The 16,433-nt window shown below is 42.2% G+C and overlaps 1 protein-coding gene across 4 annotated transcripts in view; it reads left to right on the top strand.

The window, feature by feature from the left end:
* Nucleotides 1–16,433, top strand: part of LOC144509836 (transmembrane protein 201-like) — a 62,692-nt gene that overhangs the window by 23,848 nt on the left and 22,411 nt on the right. For all 4 annotated transcript variants that reach the window (XM_078238717.1, XM_078238716.1, XM_078238718.1 and 1 more), the window contains exons 2-3: nucleotides 3,520–3,640; nucleotides 6,674–6,868. In XM_078238717.1, coding sequence (XP_078094843.1) covers nucleotides 3,520–3,640; nucleotides 6,674–6,868 — 316 coding nt within the window. The remainder of the gene's footprint in view (nucleotides 1–3,519; nucleotides 3,641–6,673; nucleotides 6,869–16,433) is intronic.

The raw sequence follows: 16,433 nt of genomic DNA, 5'->3' as shown, positions 1-16,433 counted from the left end.
CTCCAATATTTATCCCTCACCCAACATCGCTGAAACAGATTGGGGAACTTGTGGACAAATTGGTTGCCGGGTGTTCTGTGCCACAGGTGACCACATTTTAAAAGTACGTTGGGTGATGCAGGCTGTTATTGAAATGCACGTTCTTTTACTTCCATTGCTGTTGAGTCCTATCCTTTTATGTCGTTCATTTATATCTGTGGACTTCAAACAGATTGACCGAGTAAATGGTAAATGCATTACTGGAGTTTTATGGGACAGGAAACCAGAAGATCTTTTACATCTACCTTACAGGCAGATGGGGCCTCGGTTTAATGCCTTATCTGATAGCGCAGCACTCTCCTGGGGTGTCAACATGCATTTGTACTAAATACTCTAATATCGGACGTGGGACAGGAAACGATTTTGTCCCTCATTTCACTGCTTGGCTTTAATTTGGTTTTGTGTTCTCTGGGAGGTGTTGTAGTCCAAATTGGGTAATTTGGATTTTATTTTCCTCTTTGTGTTGTTGAATTTGCCATTGTTTCAATTCTGTTTCTTGCCTTTTGTCTCATTCTGCTCTGTGCAGATTATAACAGCTGCAGACACGAGGACTTTGTCTCCAAACAGCAGCAGTTCATTGGCACGGGTGCCCATTCTGTTATCACGAAGCACTATTAATCATTGTCTCTCACTCGCCTGCGCACGCACACATGCAGTTGTTTTTGGGCACTGAAGTCATGAATGAAGGATTTTGAAAGCTGGCATTTGTTGGAAGCATTTTTTATTATGGGTGATAAATCATGCCCAAATTGCCCAAAGGGCGGCGCAATAGCACAGTGGTTAGCACTGCTGCTTCACAGCACCAGGGACTCGGGTTCGATTCCCGGCTCGGGTCACTGTCTGTGTGGAGTTTGCACATTCTCCCCGTGTCTGCGTGGGTTTCCTCCCACATTCTGAAAGACGTGCTGGTTAGGTGCATTGACCCGAACAGGCGCCGGAGTGTGGGGACTTGGGGAATTTCACAGTAACTTCATTGCAGTGTTAATGTAAGCCTTACTTGTGAATAATAAATAAACTTTAAAATTATTTGTAATGTGCAAGTGAAATTCAAGTATTTGTTTTTCAAATTTTCTTTTGATGTCTATAGGTTGACTTCTTTTGTGTCAGGTATAGCACGTGACTCCGTAAATGTCCAGCATTCTACTTGTAATGGGTTTTAATTGTGATGTGATTTCAGGCCCTGTATTTTGGGAGAAGCATGAGGTTGCTGTGATCATGGTGGTCAGTGTTGAAACAGCGCCTTTTAGAATTATCTAGAAGGAGGTCTCTCTCCATAGGCCTGCGTCATCATTTTGTTTAAATATTTGGAATGAGTTTTGACGCCACTGTGTCAGCCCTCGAGTTGAAACCAGGACGAGACTTCTCGCAAATAGCCTGTTTAAATAGAGTCACTAAGTACCGCAACAACTAAAACCCACCACCAAAACTATAGTAGTGTCTCCTAATACAAGCAGGATTATTTCTCCAGCAAAATAGAATGAGTGGAGGAATAATTATGTAATACAAATAAGTGCACAAAATCAATCCCAATAACTGAAAGCTTATTGTCTCAGTTGTGATTGTCGGAGTATTTACTCAAACAATTTCGTTCTGGCGTGTGGGGTGATTGTATGCTGTCGTACATATTTAGCTACTTCTCTCAACTTCTGCTTGTGGTATAACATTCCATGCTCCACTTCCTCCGATTATATGAGAGAACTTAGTATGGATGTGCAAAGATATGAAGCGTGCATAATAAAGATTTGTGTAAAAAGGATTCATAAACAAGCATAAGTGTTACAAACCCCGCTGGTGTTACATGCAAGAGTGTCCCAACTTGAAGCACTGGTTCTGGCGTCTGTTTGTTTGGACTAATGTGAGAAACCATATACAACCCAGCGAGAAAACAGTCCAGTCTTAATGTCAACAATTCATAGTATTTAGAAGAAAAATACACGAGAGAGCCTATAATACACTGTGACACTTAAGTATATGAATGATTAGGGTGGCACGGTAGCACAGTGGTTAGCACTGCTGCTTCACAGCTCCAGGGACCTGGGTTCGATTCTCGGCTTGGGTCACTGTCTGTGTGGAGTTTGCACATTCTCGTCGTGTTTGCGTGGGTTTCCTCCGGGTGCTCCAGTTTCCTCCCACAGTCCAAAGATGTGCGGGGTAGGTTGATTGGTCATGCTTAAATTGCCCCTTAGTGTCCTGGGATGCGTCGGTTAAAGGGATTAGCGGGTAAAATATGTAGGGATATGGGGGTAGGGCCTGGGTGAGATTGTGGTTGGTGCAGACTCGATGGGCCGAATGGCCTCTTTCTGCACTGTAGGGTTTCCATGATTTCTATTAAACACATACTGTTTCTCTGCGGTTGCCTCTCATTCCCAGACTAGACCCACGTTCCCCAAACTCATTGATGTGGAGAGGCTGACTTTGGACTGGAGTGGGCACAGTAAGAAGTCTCTCAACACCAGGTTAATGTCCAACAGGTTTATTTGGAATCACAAGCTTTCGGAGCACTGCTCCTTCCTCAGTGAAGGAAGGAACAGCTTTCTGAAAGCTCGTGATTCCAAATAAACCTGTTGGACTTTAACCTGGTATTGTGAGACTTCTTACCACACTCACTTTTCCCAAACAATGTCCAATTTTGTAACTCTATAAATCAAATCCAGCTCACAGTCACCACACAATACAGTTTAGATGACCAGATCTGGAAAACCACCTTTCGTTGGTTTAGCGAAAGTACAAAACTGAGTCTTGTGGAGGAGAATATCTGCAGTCTGCTCTAGCTCTAAATGTTGGGGCCCTCTGAAGATTTTGGCCTGCCTGGCTGTTATATGGAAACTAGCCTCTCTGGCTTGGATGTAACTAGCCTCTCCGGCTGTCGAATGTACTGGCCTGCTTCCTTCTGCGGATGCCAGCAATTATACCATTTAGCCTTTTTGATATTTGATTCTGTGGATTTGGCTGTCTGCATCTCTCAAATTCCATGACTCTAGAAATTATCATGTGTATACCTCCACTGATCTCTGCTGTCTAGGTAAACTGTTTCTACTGATAGGGCAATTTACACCTGATTCTGTCTGGATGCTTGCTAATCTTGTTACTGGGTAAATCGCGTCTCATCATGCCTTTAGATTGCTGCTACAGCTGTCACTAGGCAGATTTTGACCTGTTGCTGGGCAAATCTATCATACTTTTAAAAATTCTTGTTAAGAAAAAGGAATAAAATATACAAAGAGCTGTTAAAATTTGTTGAGATTGCAATGCTTACATGGCCAAGTTTTCACCAGTAACGTGTGATGGGACAGAAATGAATGAATAAAGGGATAGGGAGGGAAATATAAATCAAGTCCCAGTTAGCATTTGTCGTCATTTTGTTCTTTTACTACTTAGCGTCAGCAGCTAACTTCTCGAAGAGCAATTTCACGTCTATTTGCAGTGGGCTTTTAAGGATTGTTTGATATTCAGTAATCAACCTTTCTTTTTTTTTTGCAGGAAGAAGCCGACACACGTGAAGGTGAACTGCTGGTTCTGCAGCCAGGATACAACGGTACCCTATGGGAACAGGAACTGCTGGGATTGTCCAAACTGTGAACAGTACAACGGCTTCCAAGAGGTTAGGGTCCTTACTCATCTTGAACAGTTGCACTTCCTGTCTCTGTGACCATAAAGCAAGTTCTCTTTTTATTTTAAATGTTCCTTTAGCAGCAGTATCTGAATACCCAGCATATCTCTGCATGGCTATTTTCGAAGGAATGTCTTTCTATGGACACATTACCTCCCAAGCCCGGTGGTGATTGAAGATTGCCCGCTGGGAGGTTTAAAGAAGCAGTGGGGTGCTTCCTTACCAGTGTAGTGGTTTGTCCTCTGTAGTTGGAATAGCAGCAGTCAGAAGAAGTTATGACTAAATTACTCTAGATGGACCAATTCTGGTTATTGAGAAACAGGAGACATTCAGGAGCTGGAGGCACTGAAGGGAAATGCCACAAGGCTGATCTCTAGGTGTTAAGAAAATATGTTTTTTTAAGCCTTCAAAGGAGTTTTCTTGAGATACAGAAATCCACTCTGATGGGGAAAAAAATAACAATTGGCCTAAGGTCTTTGGTAAGATCTGTAAAGTGATTTTTAGGTGTTGACAAGATCCCTTTATTAAACGCCGAGACTAAGTTGGATTCAATGGCGAACTGTAAAACTCTGCTTATTGAGGTCAGGAAGAAGGCCATTGCTGGAAGGACAGTCGCTGAGAATAGTTAAGAGAATGAAAAGGGTAAACCTAGGTCATTTAAAATTAAAATGCAAGGATAGGACAAGAGGGTACAGGTTTAAACTAGTTAAGGGTCGATTTAAGAATGATGTATCAATCAGTGAATGGATTAATGGTGGTAATATTTTGGAATTTTAGAAATACGCTGCAATGGGGAAAATGTTGAGTCTTTCTGGCTGGGTGCATTAACGTGGTCCAACTTATCTATAAATTAGTTTTGTTGGCTTGAAATTGCAGCCATCGATCTAAGCAGTAAAAGATCAAACTTGGCTGCAAATTGTCATTATTTGCAGAGGGCTCATGTTGGAGTGTTGGTAAATCGAGTAACTAGTTGTGTGAATGACAGATCTAACTGCTCAGTGTCAAAAACAAATTATAACTGCAATCCTACTTATATTGCAGAGCTTCGTGCAATGGAAGCTTTCAGTTTAATTGAATTTGTCTTGTGCAGAATTCAGCCTATTTTATACTGGGGATAGTTTCAGCGATGTGATCTTGAGCTTGACTTCCTATTCTGAACATGGAACCCTCTCCCCTCTGATGGAAAAAAAAATAACAGTTGGCCTCAGGCCTTTGGTAAGATCTATAAAGTGATTTTTAGGTGATAAGACCCTTTTATTAAATGCCTAGACTAAGTTGGATTCATTGGCAGACTGTGGCACTGTGCTTACTGAGATCAGGAAGCAGGCCATTGCTGGAAGGACAGTTGCTGAGGAAGGAAATATGGTATGAAAGTGAGTCTTGGTAAACATCTTGCCAAACGCCATGAGGGGAGAGGAAAGCAATGAAGGTGGACAGGGTAAACGAGACAAACGGAAATTCTGTCAAAAAGAAGAGCAGAACAACTTCAGGGAAGGCATTCCTGGAAGCCCATTGCTGCCTCCTGCACGTTCCTTGCTTTATTTGCAGGGTTACCTTCTAGACGGTGGTATAACTGCAGTATTAAACTGACATTTTAATGCGCCCCCTTTCTCTTCCTTCTCTGGTAGGTTTAAATAGGGCATATTAAGGGCAGATGTGTTGTCTACCCACCTTTGAATAGCGACCTCAGTTAAAATTATTTTCCAGCTTTAACTTGTGCGTTGATTGCAGCTTATTGTCAAATGTTTGATGTAGCAATCAGTTAATGCAACACAGCATTGGGAGATCCAGTGCAGCAAACTAGTTGGACTGTTTTACCTGCAAAGGAGCAGAAGCATTGTAAATGGCCTCTACGTTCTCAAAGCACCATCTGCAACAAAAGGTTGTACAAAAGGGTTCATGGTGGGAGATATAGGAAGGATATCAGAGGTAGGTTCTTTACGCAGAGAGTGGTTGGGGTATGGAATGGACTGCCTGCAGTGATAGTGGAGTCAGACACTTTAGGAACATTTAAGCGGTTATTGGATAGGCACATGGAGCACACCAGGATGATAGGGAGTGGGATAGCTTGATCTTGGTTTCAGATAAAGCTCGGCACAACATCGTGGGCCGAAGGGCCTGTTCTGTGCTGTACTGTTCTATGTTCTATGTAAAAGTACAGTAAAATTCAGCAGGGTGACCTGGAGTCAGACACCCTGTGCTCTTTCTGTTTGTGCGACAACTCTGCAAATTATCAGTGACTAAAATGGCAGAAAGCTAACTGAGCAGTGCATTGCTGTCTGGGCAGTGTTTTGTTGTGTTTAAAGAAAATGTAATTCCTAGAATTTTATTGCTGCAATTCTTGACAGCAATGTCTTCCTTTTTTGAGGGAAATAATCCTGAGTCAACTTTCTGTCTTCGGACATAGAAGTATGGTTAAAAATGGTTGAAACAATATCACATTGGTTAAATAAAAAATTCTTTTCATCACAGAAAATGAGTTGCAGTTGCAATCAAAAATGGGGGCGCTTATACTCTGATCTAATAACCAAACTGAGTGGGTATCACTAGAGTTCAGCATCATGCTCTTCCCTCTGCCAGCAACTGATCATTCTTGTATTTAGACCGTCCCAAATACAGGCAAGGCCTGTGTTTCTTTGAATTGCTAAGTAATTGATGCTTGTAAACACAGTTTGTGTATTTTGGAAAGGGAAAGAACTTGATGTAAAGCAGTGTAAAAAAAAAAGCTAATCAAAAGAGAAAATGCTGGAAAATATCAGCAGGTCTGGCAGTATCTGTAAGGAGAGAAAAGCTTTGACAAAGGGTCATCTGGACTTGAAACGTCAGCTCTTTTTTCTCTCCTGACAGATGCTGCCAGATTTTCCAGCATTTTCTCTTTTGGTTTCAGCAGATTACAGCATCCGCAGTCATTTGCTTTTATCCAGTGTAAAAATGTGAAAATATCTGACCAAATTCAGCATAGCTTAATAATGATTTTCTTGCTTTCGTACCATGGTGTAAAAGTTATGCTGTGCTTCCTTTCAGAATGGAGACTACAATAAGCCGATTCCTGCTCAGTACATGGAACATCTGAACCACATGGTGACCAGCTGGGCAACACCCTCACAAGCTTCCAAAATTCAGCAGTGGCCAAATGGGCAAATTCTCTTCTGCAAGAAATGCAACAATAACCAACCCCTGAAGATCAAGCAGCTGGCGTCCTTTGTACCCAGGGATGAGGTGAGAATTTATTTCCAGCAACTGTGTTAAACCCTCAAAACGTCAGGGCCTTGGGGCTCATCCACGAACCCAAGGCCGAGTTAACAACTCTATTCCAGTTGTCCCCCATTGCACATTCCTTGGAAAATCAGGATCATGGCTGCGCTAACCCACTAATAAAATGATGGACTTGCAGGTCCTCTTTATTTAACTTTTGAAGTTTTGTTTTAACCTGCCCATCGTTGTAGAATTTGCCATATTAGCAAAATGCTGATGACTAACCATGGGACGTTTCTTTTGAAGATACACATAGTGTACAGTCCAGTAACCATAATTATGTTTTTATTACCATCATTGCCATTGAATTATCATATTTCTTGTGTATGTAGATATAATACATGACAGAGTAAAATTTATTTTGGATATGGTACCATAGTGCTGATGTTACATCGATTAATATACAGAGGCCTGGACTGTTGAGGAAGTTCAAACTGCACAACAGCAACTGAGGGGACTTCAATTAGTTCCATTACATAAATCTGGAATAAAGAGCTAGTCCCAGTGATGGTGGCCACAAAACTACTGGGTTGTTGTTAAAAATCCAAATGGTTCATTGATATCCTTTTCAGGGAAAGAAACCTGTCACTGGTTTGGCCGATTGGTGGTTCCAGACCCACAGTAATATGGTTGACTCACAACTGCTCTCTGAAACGGCCAAGCAAGATACTTGGTGGTATTCGAGAAGGTGGCTAATCATCACCTCAAGGGCAATTAAGGATGGGCAATAAATGCTGGCCTTGTCAGAGGCATTCTCCTCAAATGAATTAATAAGAGTGATGACCACATCCCATGCATACGTTTTTTTAAAAAAATTACCAACTTCGTCATAAATTGCCATTAATACATTCAATAGATTGCCTAGTGCTTACTTTGGACATGCTAGGATGAATAGGAAAGGCTGGAACAATTTGAACCAAGTCATGAACTTCCTTTCTACCTCTTCCGCCTCTCAAACAAAGTGGCTTTTCTGTTGTTATTAGACACTATTTCCACCAGGAAATAAACCTTTAGTCTAATTGCTTTTTTTTTTTGGCCTCAATCTTTTTGTTTCTTTTGAGGGAGTTGAATTTATTGATACTTAAAGCAGAATTGGAATTAAATTTATTGAAGCTTGTATGTTGGAAAACTGCACTGCTCCTAGCTCTGGTTTTAGTCAAGCGATTTAAATTCCAGGCTGTTTATTCATCTCCTAATCTGTTGGACATGAGGAAGCTTCACAATTGCCATGGGTTTGATTTATCCAGCACCCCAAAGGTCTGATAGTGTGCTGTTACTATTCGATAACCCTTTGCCTTTGGCATGGTTGCATCTTCAGTGTTGCTTGTGGAGAGGTTTGGTTTTCAATGCACATTTTCTTAATTGAAATGTTTAGGCAAAAGACCATAGGCCTCGATGTACAGATCCACAGAGTTTGAAAGCAAAACAACCGAATAAGGCAAGGGGTGACTACAATGAATTGGTTGTTAATGAGTGAGTTTGATAAGCCTGTAGATTCTAGAAGGATGTGGAGATGTCGGTGTTGGACTGGGGTGGGCACCAGGCTAAAGTCCAACAGGTTTATTTGGAATCACGAGCTTTCGAAACGTTGCTCCTTCATCAGGTGAGTCCTCACTCATCAGGCGAGTTATTCACCTGATGAAGGAGCTGCCCGAAAGCTCGTGATTCCAAATATACCTGTTGGACTTTAACCTGGTGTTGGTGTTGCCATTCTAGAAGGAGATTAGCATTTCAACGGTACAGATCCTGGGGAAGGATAAATTGGCATTGGAGGCTGTAGCATTGGCCTTGAGCTCAAAAGGAATATGGGTGGAGCAGAATAATAATCGAGTTTGACGCAACAAGCACAGATTGCTCGCTATTGATACTAGTCAGAGTTTGGGTGATTTATTTTGGTTCTTTTTTATTCCCCTCACACATGGGGGCGATGCCTATAGCTACCCAAACCTCACCACCTGGCATTCCCTCCCTAAAGAACACAAGGAGGGCCCTACACGCCCCGGACATTCTCTCTTCCACCTTCTTCCGTCGGGGAAAAAGATGCAAAAGCCTGAGGTCACGCACCAACCGACTCAAGAACAGCTTCTTCCCTGCTGCTGTCGGACTTTTGAATGGACCTACCTTGCATTAAGTTGATCTTTCTTTACACCCTAGCTATGACTGTAACACTACATTCTGCACTCTCTCATTTCCTTCTCTATGAACGGTATGTTTGCCTGTATAGCGCGCAAGAAACAATACTTTTCACTGTGTGTTAATACATGTGACAATAATAAATCAAATCAGAAATAGCAATTCTCCCTCCTGCTTTTTCCTTTTATTTTATTGATCCTCCTTAAAGCCTTCTTTGACCACATTTTTGCATCGTCCTTCCCAATATCTCCCCCTGTGTCTTGATTTCCATTTTGTCTGTGGTCCTATCTGAAAGTTTTTAGGCAATTTTATAAATGCAAGTTGTTTGCCATTCCACCAAAGCAGTTTCCGCTTGGATTAAACTACAAATATGCAGGCTTTAACCACTTCTTGAAAATAGCTTTTTGCAATTATCTGCAGATCCTCAGTTCAATAGTAATGAAATATAAATATGATGTGCTAGCAAGGAATAAGAGCAATTTGGCAACGTTGTCCTGTCTGTAAGCCTTAGCATGTCATTACTAAACTCTACACTTTGCTGTAGGCATTGCTGTGTATAGGGAGAGGAAGATTTATTTCTTTTTCATTACTTTGCAAAGTATATTGTGTCCATTGCATAGTGTGCATTATCTTGAAGGATTCACCAATGTTAATTTCTGGCTGGCTTGTCAGTGTAAGCATTTTCATTGGGTGCCAAAATATGGATAATTGTGTTTGTATTTGGAGTTTTGGTTTAAATAGTAAATTTTGTGTTGGAATCATTGTTGGCACACTGTTGCAACACTGACCGTACTTCAGAAATACTTAACTGGCTATTAACTGCTTTGGGATTTCTTGAGATTGTGAAAGACGGGATATAAATATAAGAAGGATGTGGAGACACTGGAAAGAGTGCAAAGGAGATTTACCAGGATGCTGCCTGGTTTGGACGGTAGGTCTTATGAGGAAAGGTTGAGGGAACTTGGGCTTTTCTTTTTGGAGCGGAGGAGGTTGAGAAGAGACTTGATAGAGGTTTATAAGATGATGAGGGGGATAGATAGAGTGAACGTTCAAAGACTTATTTCCTCGGGTGAATGGAGTGGTAACTAGGGGCCATAACTATAGGGTTCATGGTGGGAGATCTAGGAAGGATATCCGAGGTAGGTTTTTTACTCGGAGAGTGGTTGGGGTGTGGAATGGACTGCCTGCAGTGATAATGGAGTCAGACACTTTAGGAACATTTAAGAAGCTATTGGATAGGCACATGGAGCACTTCGGGATGATAGGGAGGAAATAGGTTGATCTGGGTTTCAGACAAAGCTCGGCACAACATCGTGGGCCGAAGGGCCTGTTCTGTGCTGTACTGTTCTATGTTCTATAAATGTAAAGCGCCAAGACAATTGAAGATGACTGATGTTAATTATCTGGGCTTGGGGAGTAGGGTAAATACACCAGGCTCTGTGCTCAGAGTTGAACACTGAAGCCTGGTTTTAGCCCTCCTTAAAACCTATTTTACAAAATTAGATATGCATATTGTATGATATGAAGTGTTAAACTACACTCTCGTCATGTGTTTTGTATTTGGATGAATGTTACAGTGGCCCCATTTAGATCCTGAATACCAAGGGCAATTAACATGATCATACAAGGTCCGACTGTATCATCTGACTATTCCAATACTTCTCTGGCCAGCCTCCTCTGTAAACTACAGCTCATCCAAACTGCACCGAGTGCCATTCACCCATCGCCCCTGTGCTTGCTGGTCCGTGTTGGCTCCTGATCTGGAAGCACTTGGATTTTAAAGTTCTCATTCTTGATTGAAAGTCCTACTTTGGCCTTGCCCCTCTTTTCCTACTTTAGTAATCAGCCATCCAGCCCTGACCTCCTGCATGTTTTTATCACACCCCACTGGTAGCAGCCTCGGCCCTAGACTCTTGAAATCTCTTCCTAAACATGGGCAGCATAGTGGTTAGTACTGTTGACTCACAGCGCCAGGGACCCGGGTTCGATTCCCGGCTTGGGTCACTGTCTGTGCAGAGTCTGCACGTTCTCCCCATGTCTGCATGGGTTTCCACCGGGTGCTCTGGTTTCCTCCCACAGTCCGAAGATGTACGGGTTAGGTAGATTGGCCGTGCTAAATTGATCCTAGTGTCAGGGGGACTAACTAGGGTAAATACATAGGGTTATGGGGATAGGGCCTGGGTGGGATTGTGCTTGGTGCAGACTCGATGGGCTGAATGGCCTCCTTTTGCACTGTATGATTCTATGTATCTTTGCCTTTCACCCTTTTAACTCGTGCATTAAAACCTCCTCTGACCAAGATACTTGGCTACTTGCTCCAATGTCTCCTTGTGTGGCTTGATGTCAAAATTTGTTTGGTTACCCTCTGTCTAGTGCTTTGGAATTTTTCACTGTGATGAAAGGTGCTATATGAATGCAAGTTGTTTTAAAGCGTTATGGCATGTGGCTCATTTTAAATGTACAATCCTGAATTCTCAATTCGGCGATGGGAATAAACTTTAGTTTCGGAGCAGCGCCCTTGAACGTACACTGTAATCTGGAGTTAATTTTGCTTCAAAATGGGAAAATAAGTAAGTGTAACCCTATGCATTTTAGTGGCTGCTGTAAATGGGAAGTGCAAGCTTCATACTGTGCGATCGTTCAACATCACAGTCACTGCTAGACCAGCTGTAACCGAGGTTGATAGTTCCTGTATTACAACGTCGTATTGTAAAGTTAGCAGTGACATTTCTAACACAGTAGAGGGTGCTCTAGTTAAAGGCAAGTGGGGATTTTTGATTCAAGACTGGTTCTGAAGTTATTACACGAAATTAGGATAAATTTTACACTCTTTACTATTCTGTCGATTCATCAATTTGAAGAAACCTTTGAAATCTGTGGTTTGCGAATACAAAAGCAAAATGCTGCAGATGCTGGAAATCCGTAATAAAAATAAAATATTCTGGAAATACTGACAACGTAGAAACTAGAAGCAGGAGGAGGCCATTCGGCCCTTTGAGCCTGCTCCGCCATTCATTATGATCATGGCTGATCATCAAAATCAATATCCTGACCCCCCCCCCCCCCCCCCCCCCCCCCCCATATCCCTTGATCCCTTTAGCCCGAAGAACTATATCTAATTCTTGAAATCACACAACATTTTGGCCTCAACTACTTTCTGTGGTAGTGAATTCCACACATTCACCACCCTCTGGGTGAAGAAATTTCACCTCACCTCAGTTCTAAAAGGTTCATCATGTGTGGCCAGAAACCGAGTTAACAGTCTCAGGGCTCACCGATGCTGACCTGCTGAATATTTCCAGTGCTTTTCTTTATGGTTAACTTGTTATTCACCATGAATGGACTGCACATAAAAGGTTTTGAACTGAAATTTTATACAAAGAAACAAGACAGAGTAATAAGGCAGTTAGTCAGAAAGTTGAAGTGTGCATTAATGCTTCCTCTGAAACAGAAGTAGGTATGAATTGTACTATAGGTTAATCAGGGGTCACCAGACTTCTCAGGGATGTGGATTATCCCAAATCCTTACCTAGTAGTTAAGAGTATGTTCTCACTATTTTTCTGTTTTTTTTTTCAGTGGCTAACATCTCTTAACGAAAATACTTTATATTCTGTAAACATACCAACCAACAATGGGAGGCTCGTTTTTAGTTAAATGTAGATGTTAACAAGACTACTTCTATTTTTATAGCACCTTTAATGCAGTTTAAATATCCCGAGGCTCTTCACAGGAGTGTTATCAAATAAAGCTTGCCACTCAGCCACAGAAGGAGATATTCAGGAAGATGAAGTCAAAGAGGTGGGTTTTAAGGAACATCTTAAAGGATGGGGGAGAGAGGTCAAGAAGCTGAGAGATTTAGGGAAGAATTCCAGAGCGCAGAAAATAGAAGCAGGAGGAGGCCATTCGGCCCTTCGAGCCTGCTCCACCATTCATTTTGATTATGGCTGATCATCATATTCAATATCCTGATCCCCCCCCTTCCTCCCATATCCCATGATCCCTTTAGCCCCAAGAGCTATATCTAATTTCTTCTTGAAATCGCACAATGTTTTGGCCTCTGCATTTTTCTGTGGTAGTGAATTCCACCGATTCACCACTCTCTGGTGATGAAATTTCTCCTCACCTCAGTCCCCAAAAGGTTTACCACTTACCCTCAAATTATGAATGAGTGAGATGCCAGAATTGAGGAGCAAAGATGTATCAGACGCTTATAGGAGCCCACAATGAGCACAGGGATGATGGGGTAAATGGGATTTGATGCAAGCTAGGAGGTAGACGTTCCAATGAACTGTTAAGCTGTAGAACCATTTTGCCAGTCAGTACTTTTGGCAGTGATTTATTGACTTGATTTGTTTTGGTGTAAACATCTGTTGGGACATTTTCACCAAATGATTGGTAGAATGCCAGTTATAAATAATGTGAAGTTTATATGTTGCCCTGGAAACCAGGTTACCTTTCCCCATGTAATAGCCCCTTTCAGCAGGACTGGGATTTTCTGCTGTTTGATTGTACACTTCAAGTCATAATTTATAAGTGAGCTGAAAGGATTGAGTTGGTGGTATCGCAGTGTGCCACTGGGTGCATTATTTGTTCAGGCTGCCGGTAGTGTTAATGCACAGTGTAAACCTAATTGGAACCACTGAGAAGCAGCAGGAGAAACTTAGAAAATGGATGACTTCTTTCTCTTAACGATAGCATGGTGGAATTTTCACACTGACTTCATTTCAAAGGTATTCTTACCTTTGAAGTACAATTATCTCCATGCCTTAGTGCCTTGTAATTTCATCAGCTATTGTGGGATTCAATGCGTCTGGTTTTGGAGGAGCTCATTTTCATGCTTCCTATTGTATATAATGGCTGCATATCATCATCCTATGAGTTGACCATGCTGTTGAGCGACTGCTGCTGGCTGCTGTCGTTTGGACATGCCTCAAGGTTTGATTTGATCTCAGGTGACATGGCTAATCTTTCAGCTTTGTTTTGAGCTGGTGGACATGACATCTGCAACAAACATTTGAATTGTACAAACTGTTATTGGATCAAAGTGGTGATGGTTAATTTACTGCTGAACTTTTGTCAGCTAATGTTTATTAAAGATCATTCAATATGTAAGAAAGTAAACTATTTCCGCAAGCATCAGGTAAAAAGGGCAAAGTCGGGCTTCACGGTGGCACAGTGGGTGAGCACTGCTGCCTCACAGCTCCAGGGACCCGGGTTCGATTCCCGACTTGGGTCACTGTCTGTGTGGAGTTTGCACGTTCTCCCCGTGTCTGCGTGGGTTTCCTCCCACAGTCTGAAAGACGTGCTGGTTAGGGTGCATTGACCCGAACAGGTGCTGGAATGTGGCGACTCGGGGAATTTCACAGTAATTTCATTGCAGTGTTAATGTAAGCCTTCCTTCTGATTAATAAATAAACTTTACTTTTAGTCGCCATGGCCCCAGAGGACCATAGGTTCCTCTCCCCTTTTCAGGGAGAGAACTGACTGGTGGTGATTTAACCTGAGGATCATCACACCTCAGGCGAGAGGCAAGGTTGAGAAGGGGCCTTCATGAATAACCTTGGCTGGTACGGAAATTGAACCTGCGCTGTTGTTGTTGCTTCATGTCTATCTTGATCAATTGGGCCAGTGGGCTGATGAATGGCAGATGGAGTTTAATTTAGACAAATGCGAGGTGATGCATTTTGGTAGATTGAACCAGGGCAGGACTTACTCAGTTAATGGGAGGACGTTGGGGAGAGTTACAGAACAAAGAGATCGAGGAGTACGGGTTCATAGTGGTGAAGAAGGCATTCACTTGGTTTTGTTGGTCAGAACATTGAATACAAGAGTTGGGCCGTCTTGTTGAAGCTGTACAAGACATTGGTGAGGCCACACTTGGAATACTGTGAACAGTTCTGGACACCCTATTATAGAAAGGATATTATTAAACTAGAAAGAGTGCAGAAAAGATTTACTAGGATGCTACCGGGACTTGATGGTTTGAGTTATAAGTAGAGGCTGGATAGGCTGGGACTTTTTTCTCTGGAGCGTGGCAGGCTAAGGGACGATCTTACAGAGGTCTATAAAATAATGAGGGGCATAGGTCAGCTAGATCGTCAATATCTTTTCCCAAATGTAGGGGAGTCTAAAACTAGAGGGCATAGGTTTAAGGTGAGAGGGGAAAGATACAAAAGGGTCCAGAGGGGTGGTGCGTGTCTGGAACAAGCTGCCAGAGGTAGTAGTAGAGGCGGGTACAATTTTGTCTTTTAAAAAGCATTTAGAGAGTTACATGGGTAAGATGAGTTTAGAGGGATATGGGCCAAATGCAGGCAATTGGGACTAGCTTTGGGGTTTATAAAAAAAAAAAGGGGGCGGCATGGACAGGTTGGGCCGAAAGGCCTGTTTCCATGCTGTAAACGTCTATGACTCCATATCGTGAACCAGTCTTCTGGCTGACTGAGCTAACCGACTCCCCAACAAAATCAAATATGCAATAAAGAGACAAAAAGCCATAAATGAAAGGCCAGACTATCTGGAGTAAAAATTCATTCATTTCGTTTGGTGTTTTTGTAATTGCTGAAGCCTGGAACTGGACCAAGCGGAAAATGAAGGTGAATCCGGAAGTGTTGTAGCTGTGTTATATATTTAAGTCAAAGAATGTTAGATTTTCAGATTTGAAGAGCGTCACGAATTATAGGGGTAGTGTGGGAAGCTGTAACAGAACGTATTTAATGGTGGAGCAGCCTCACAGGAGTTAATAGCTTGTTCCTCCCCCTGTTTAATGTGCCTTTTTGTTATTTGAACTAACAATCCAGATGCCTCGAGTAACAATGCTGCAGTGAATTGACTTCAGATCTCAGCATGGCACTGTGAGGATTTGAATTCAATTTAAGAAATCTGGAATTTAAAAAAAAAGATGAACAATACAAGATCCCATGAAGTTGGTAGATTTTCATTAAAAACAAAACAGCTATTTCACTGTCCTTTTGAGGAATGAAATCAGCTGATTTTACCCAGTCTGGCCGATATGTGACTGAACATCTACAGCAATTTGGCCCCTCTCCACTTGTCTGGATGAATGCAGCTCCAACAACTCTCAAGAAGCTCAACATCATCCAGGACAAAGCAACCTGCTTGATTGGCACCTCATTCATCACCTTCAGCATTCACTGCCTCCTGTGGCAGCAGTGTGTACTACCTACAGGATACACTGCAGCAACTCGCCAAGGCACCTTCTAAGTCCACGACCTCTACCAACTTCAAGGACAAAGGCAAACGCGTTGAATGCCACCATATGCAAGTTCCCCTCCCAAGTCAAATACCATCCTGGTTAGGAACTATATCGCCTTTCCTTCACTGTCACTTAGTCAAAATCCGGGAACTCCCTCCCTAACAAATCTGGGTGTACCTACA

This window comes from Mustelus asterias, chromosome 22, assembly GCF_964213995.1.
Source record: "Mustelus asterias chromosome 22, sMusAst1.hap1.1, whole genome shotgun sequence".
NCBI lineage: Eukaryota > Metazoa > Chordata > Chondrichthyes > Carcharhiniformes > Triakidae > Mustelus > Mustelus asterias.
The sequence above is the reverse complement of the archived record's forward strand: the minus strand, read 5'-3'. Positions and strand labels throughout refer to the sequence as shown.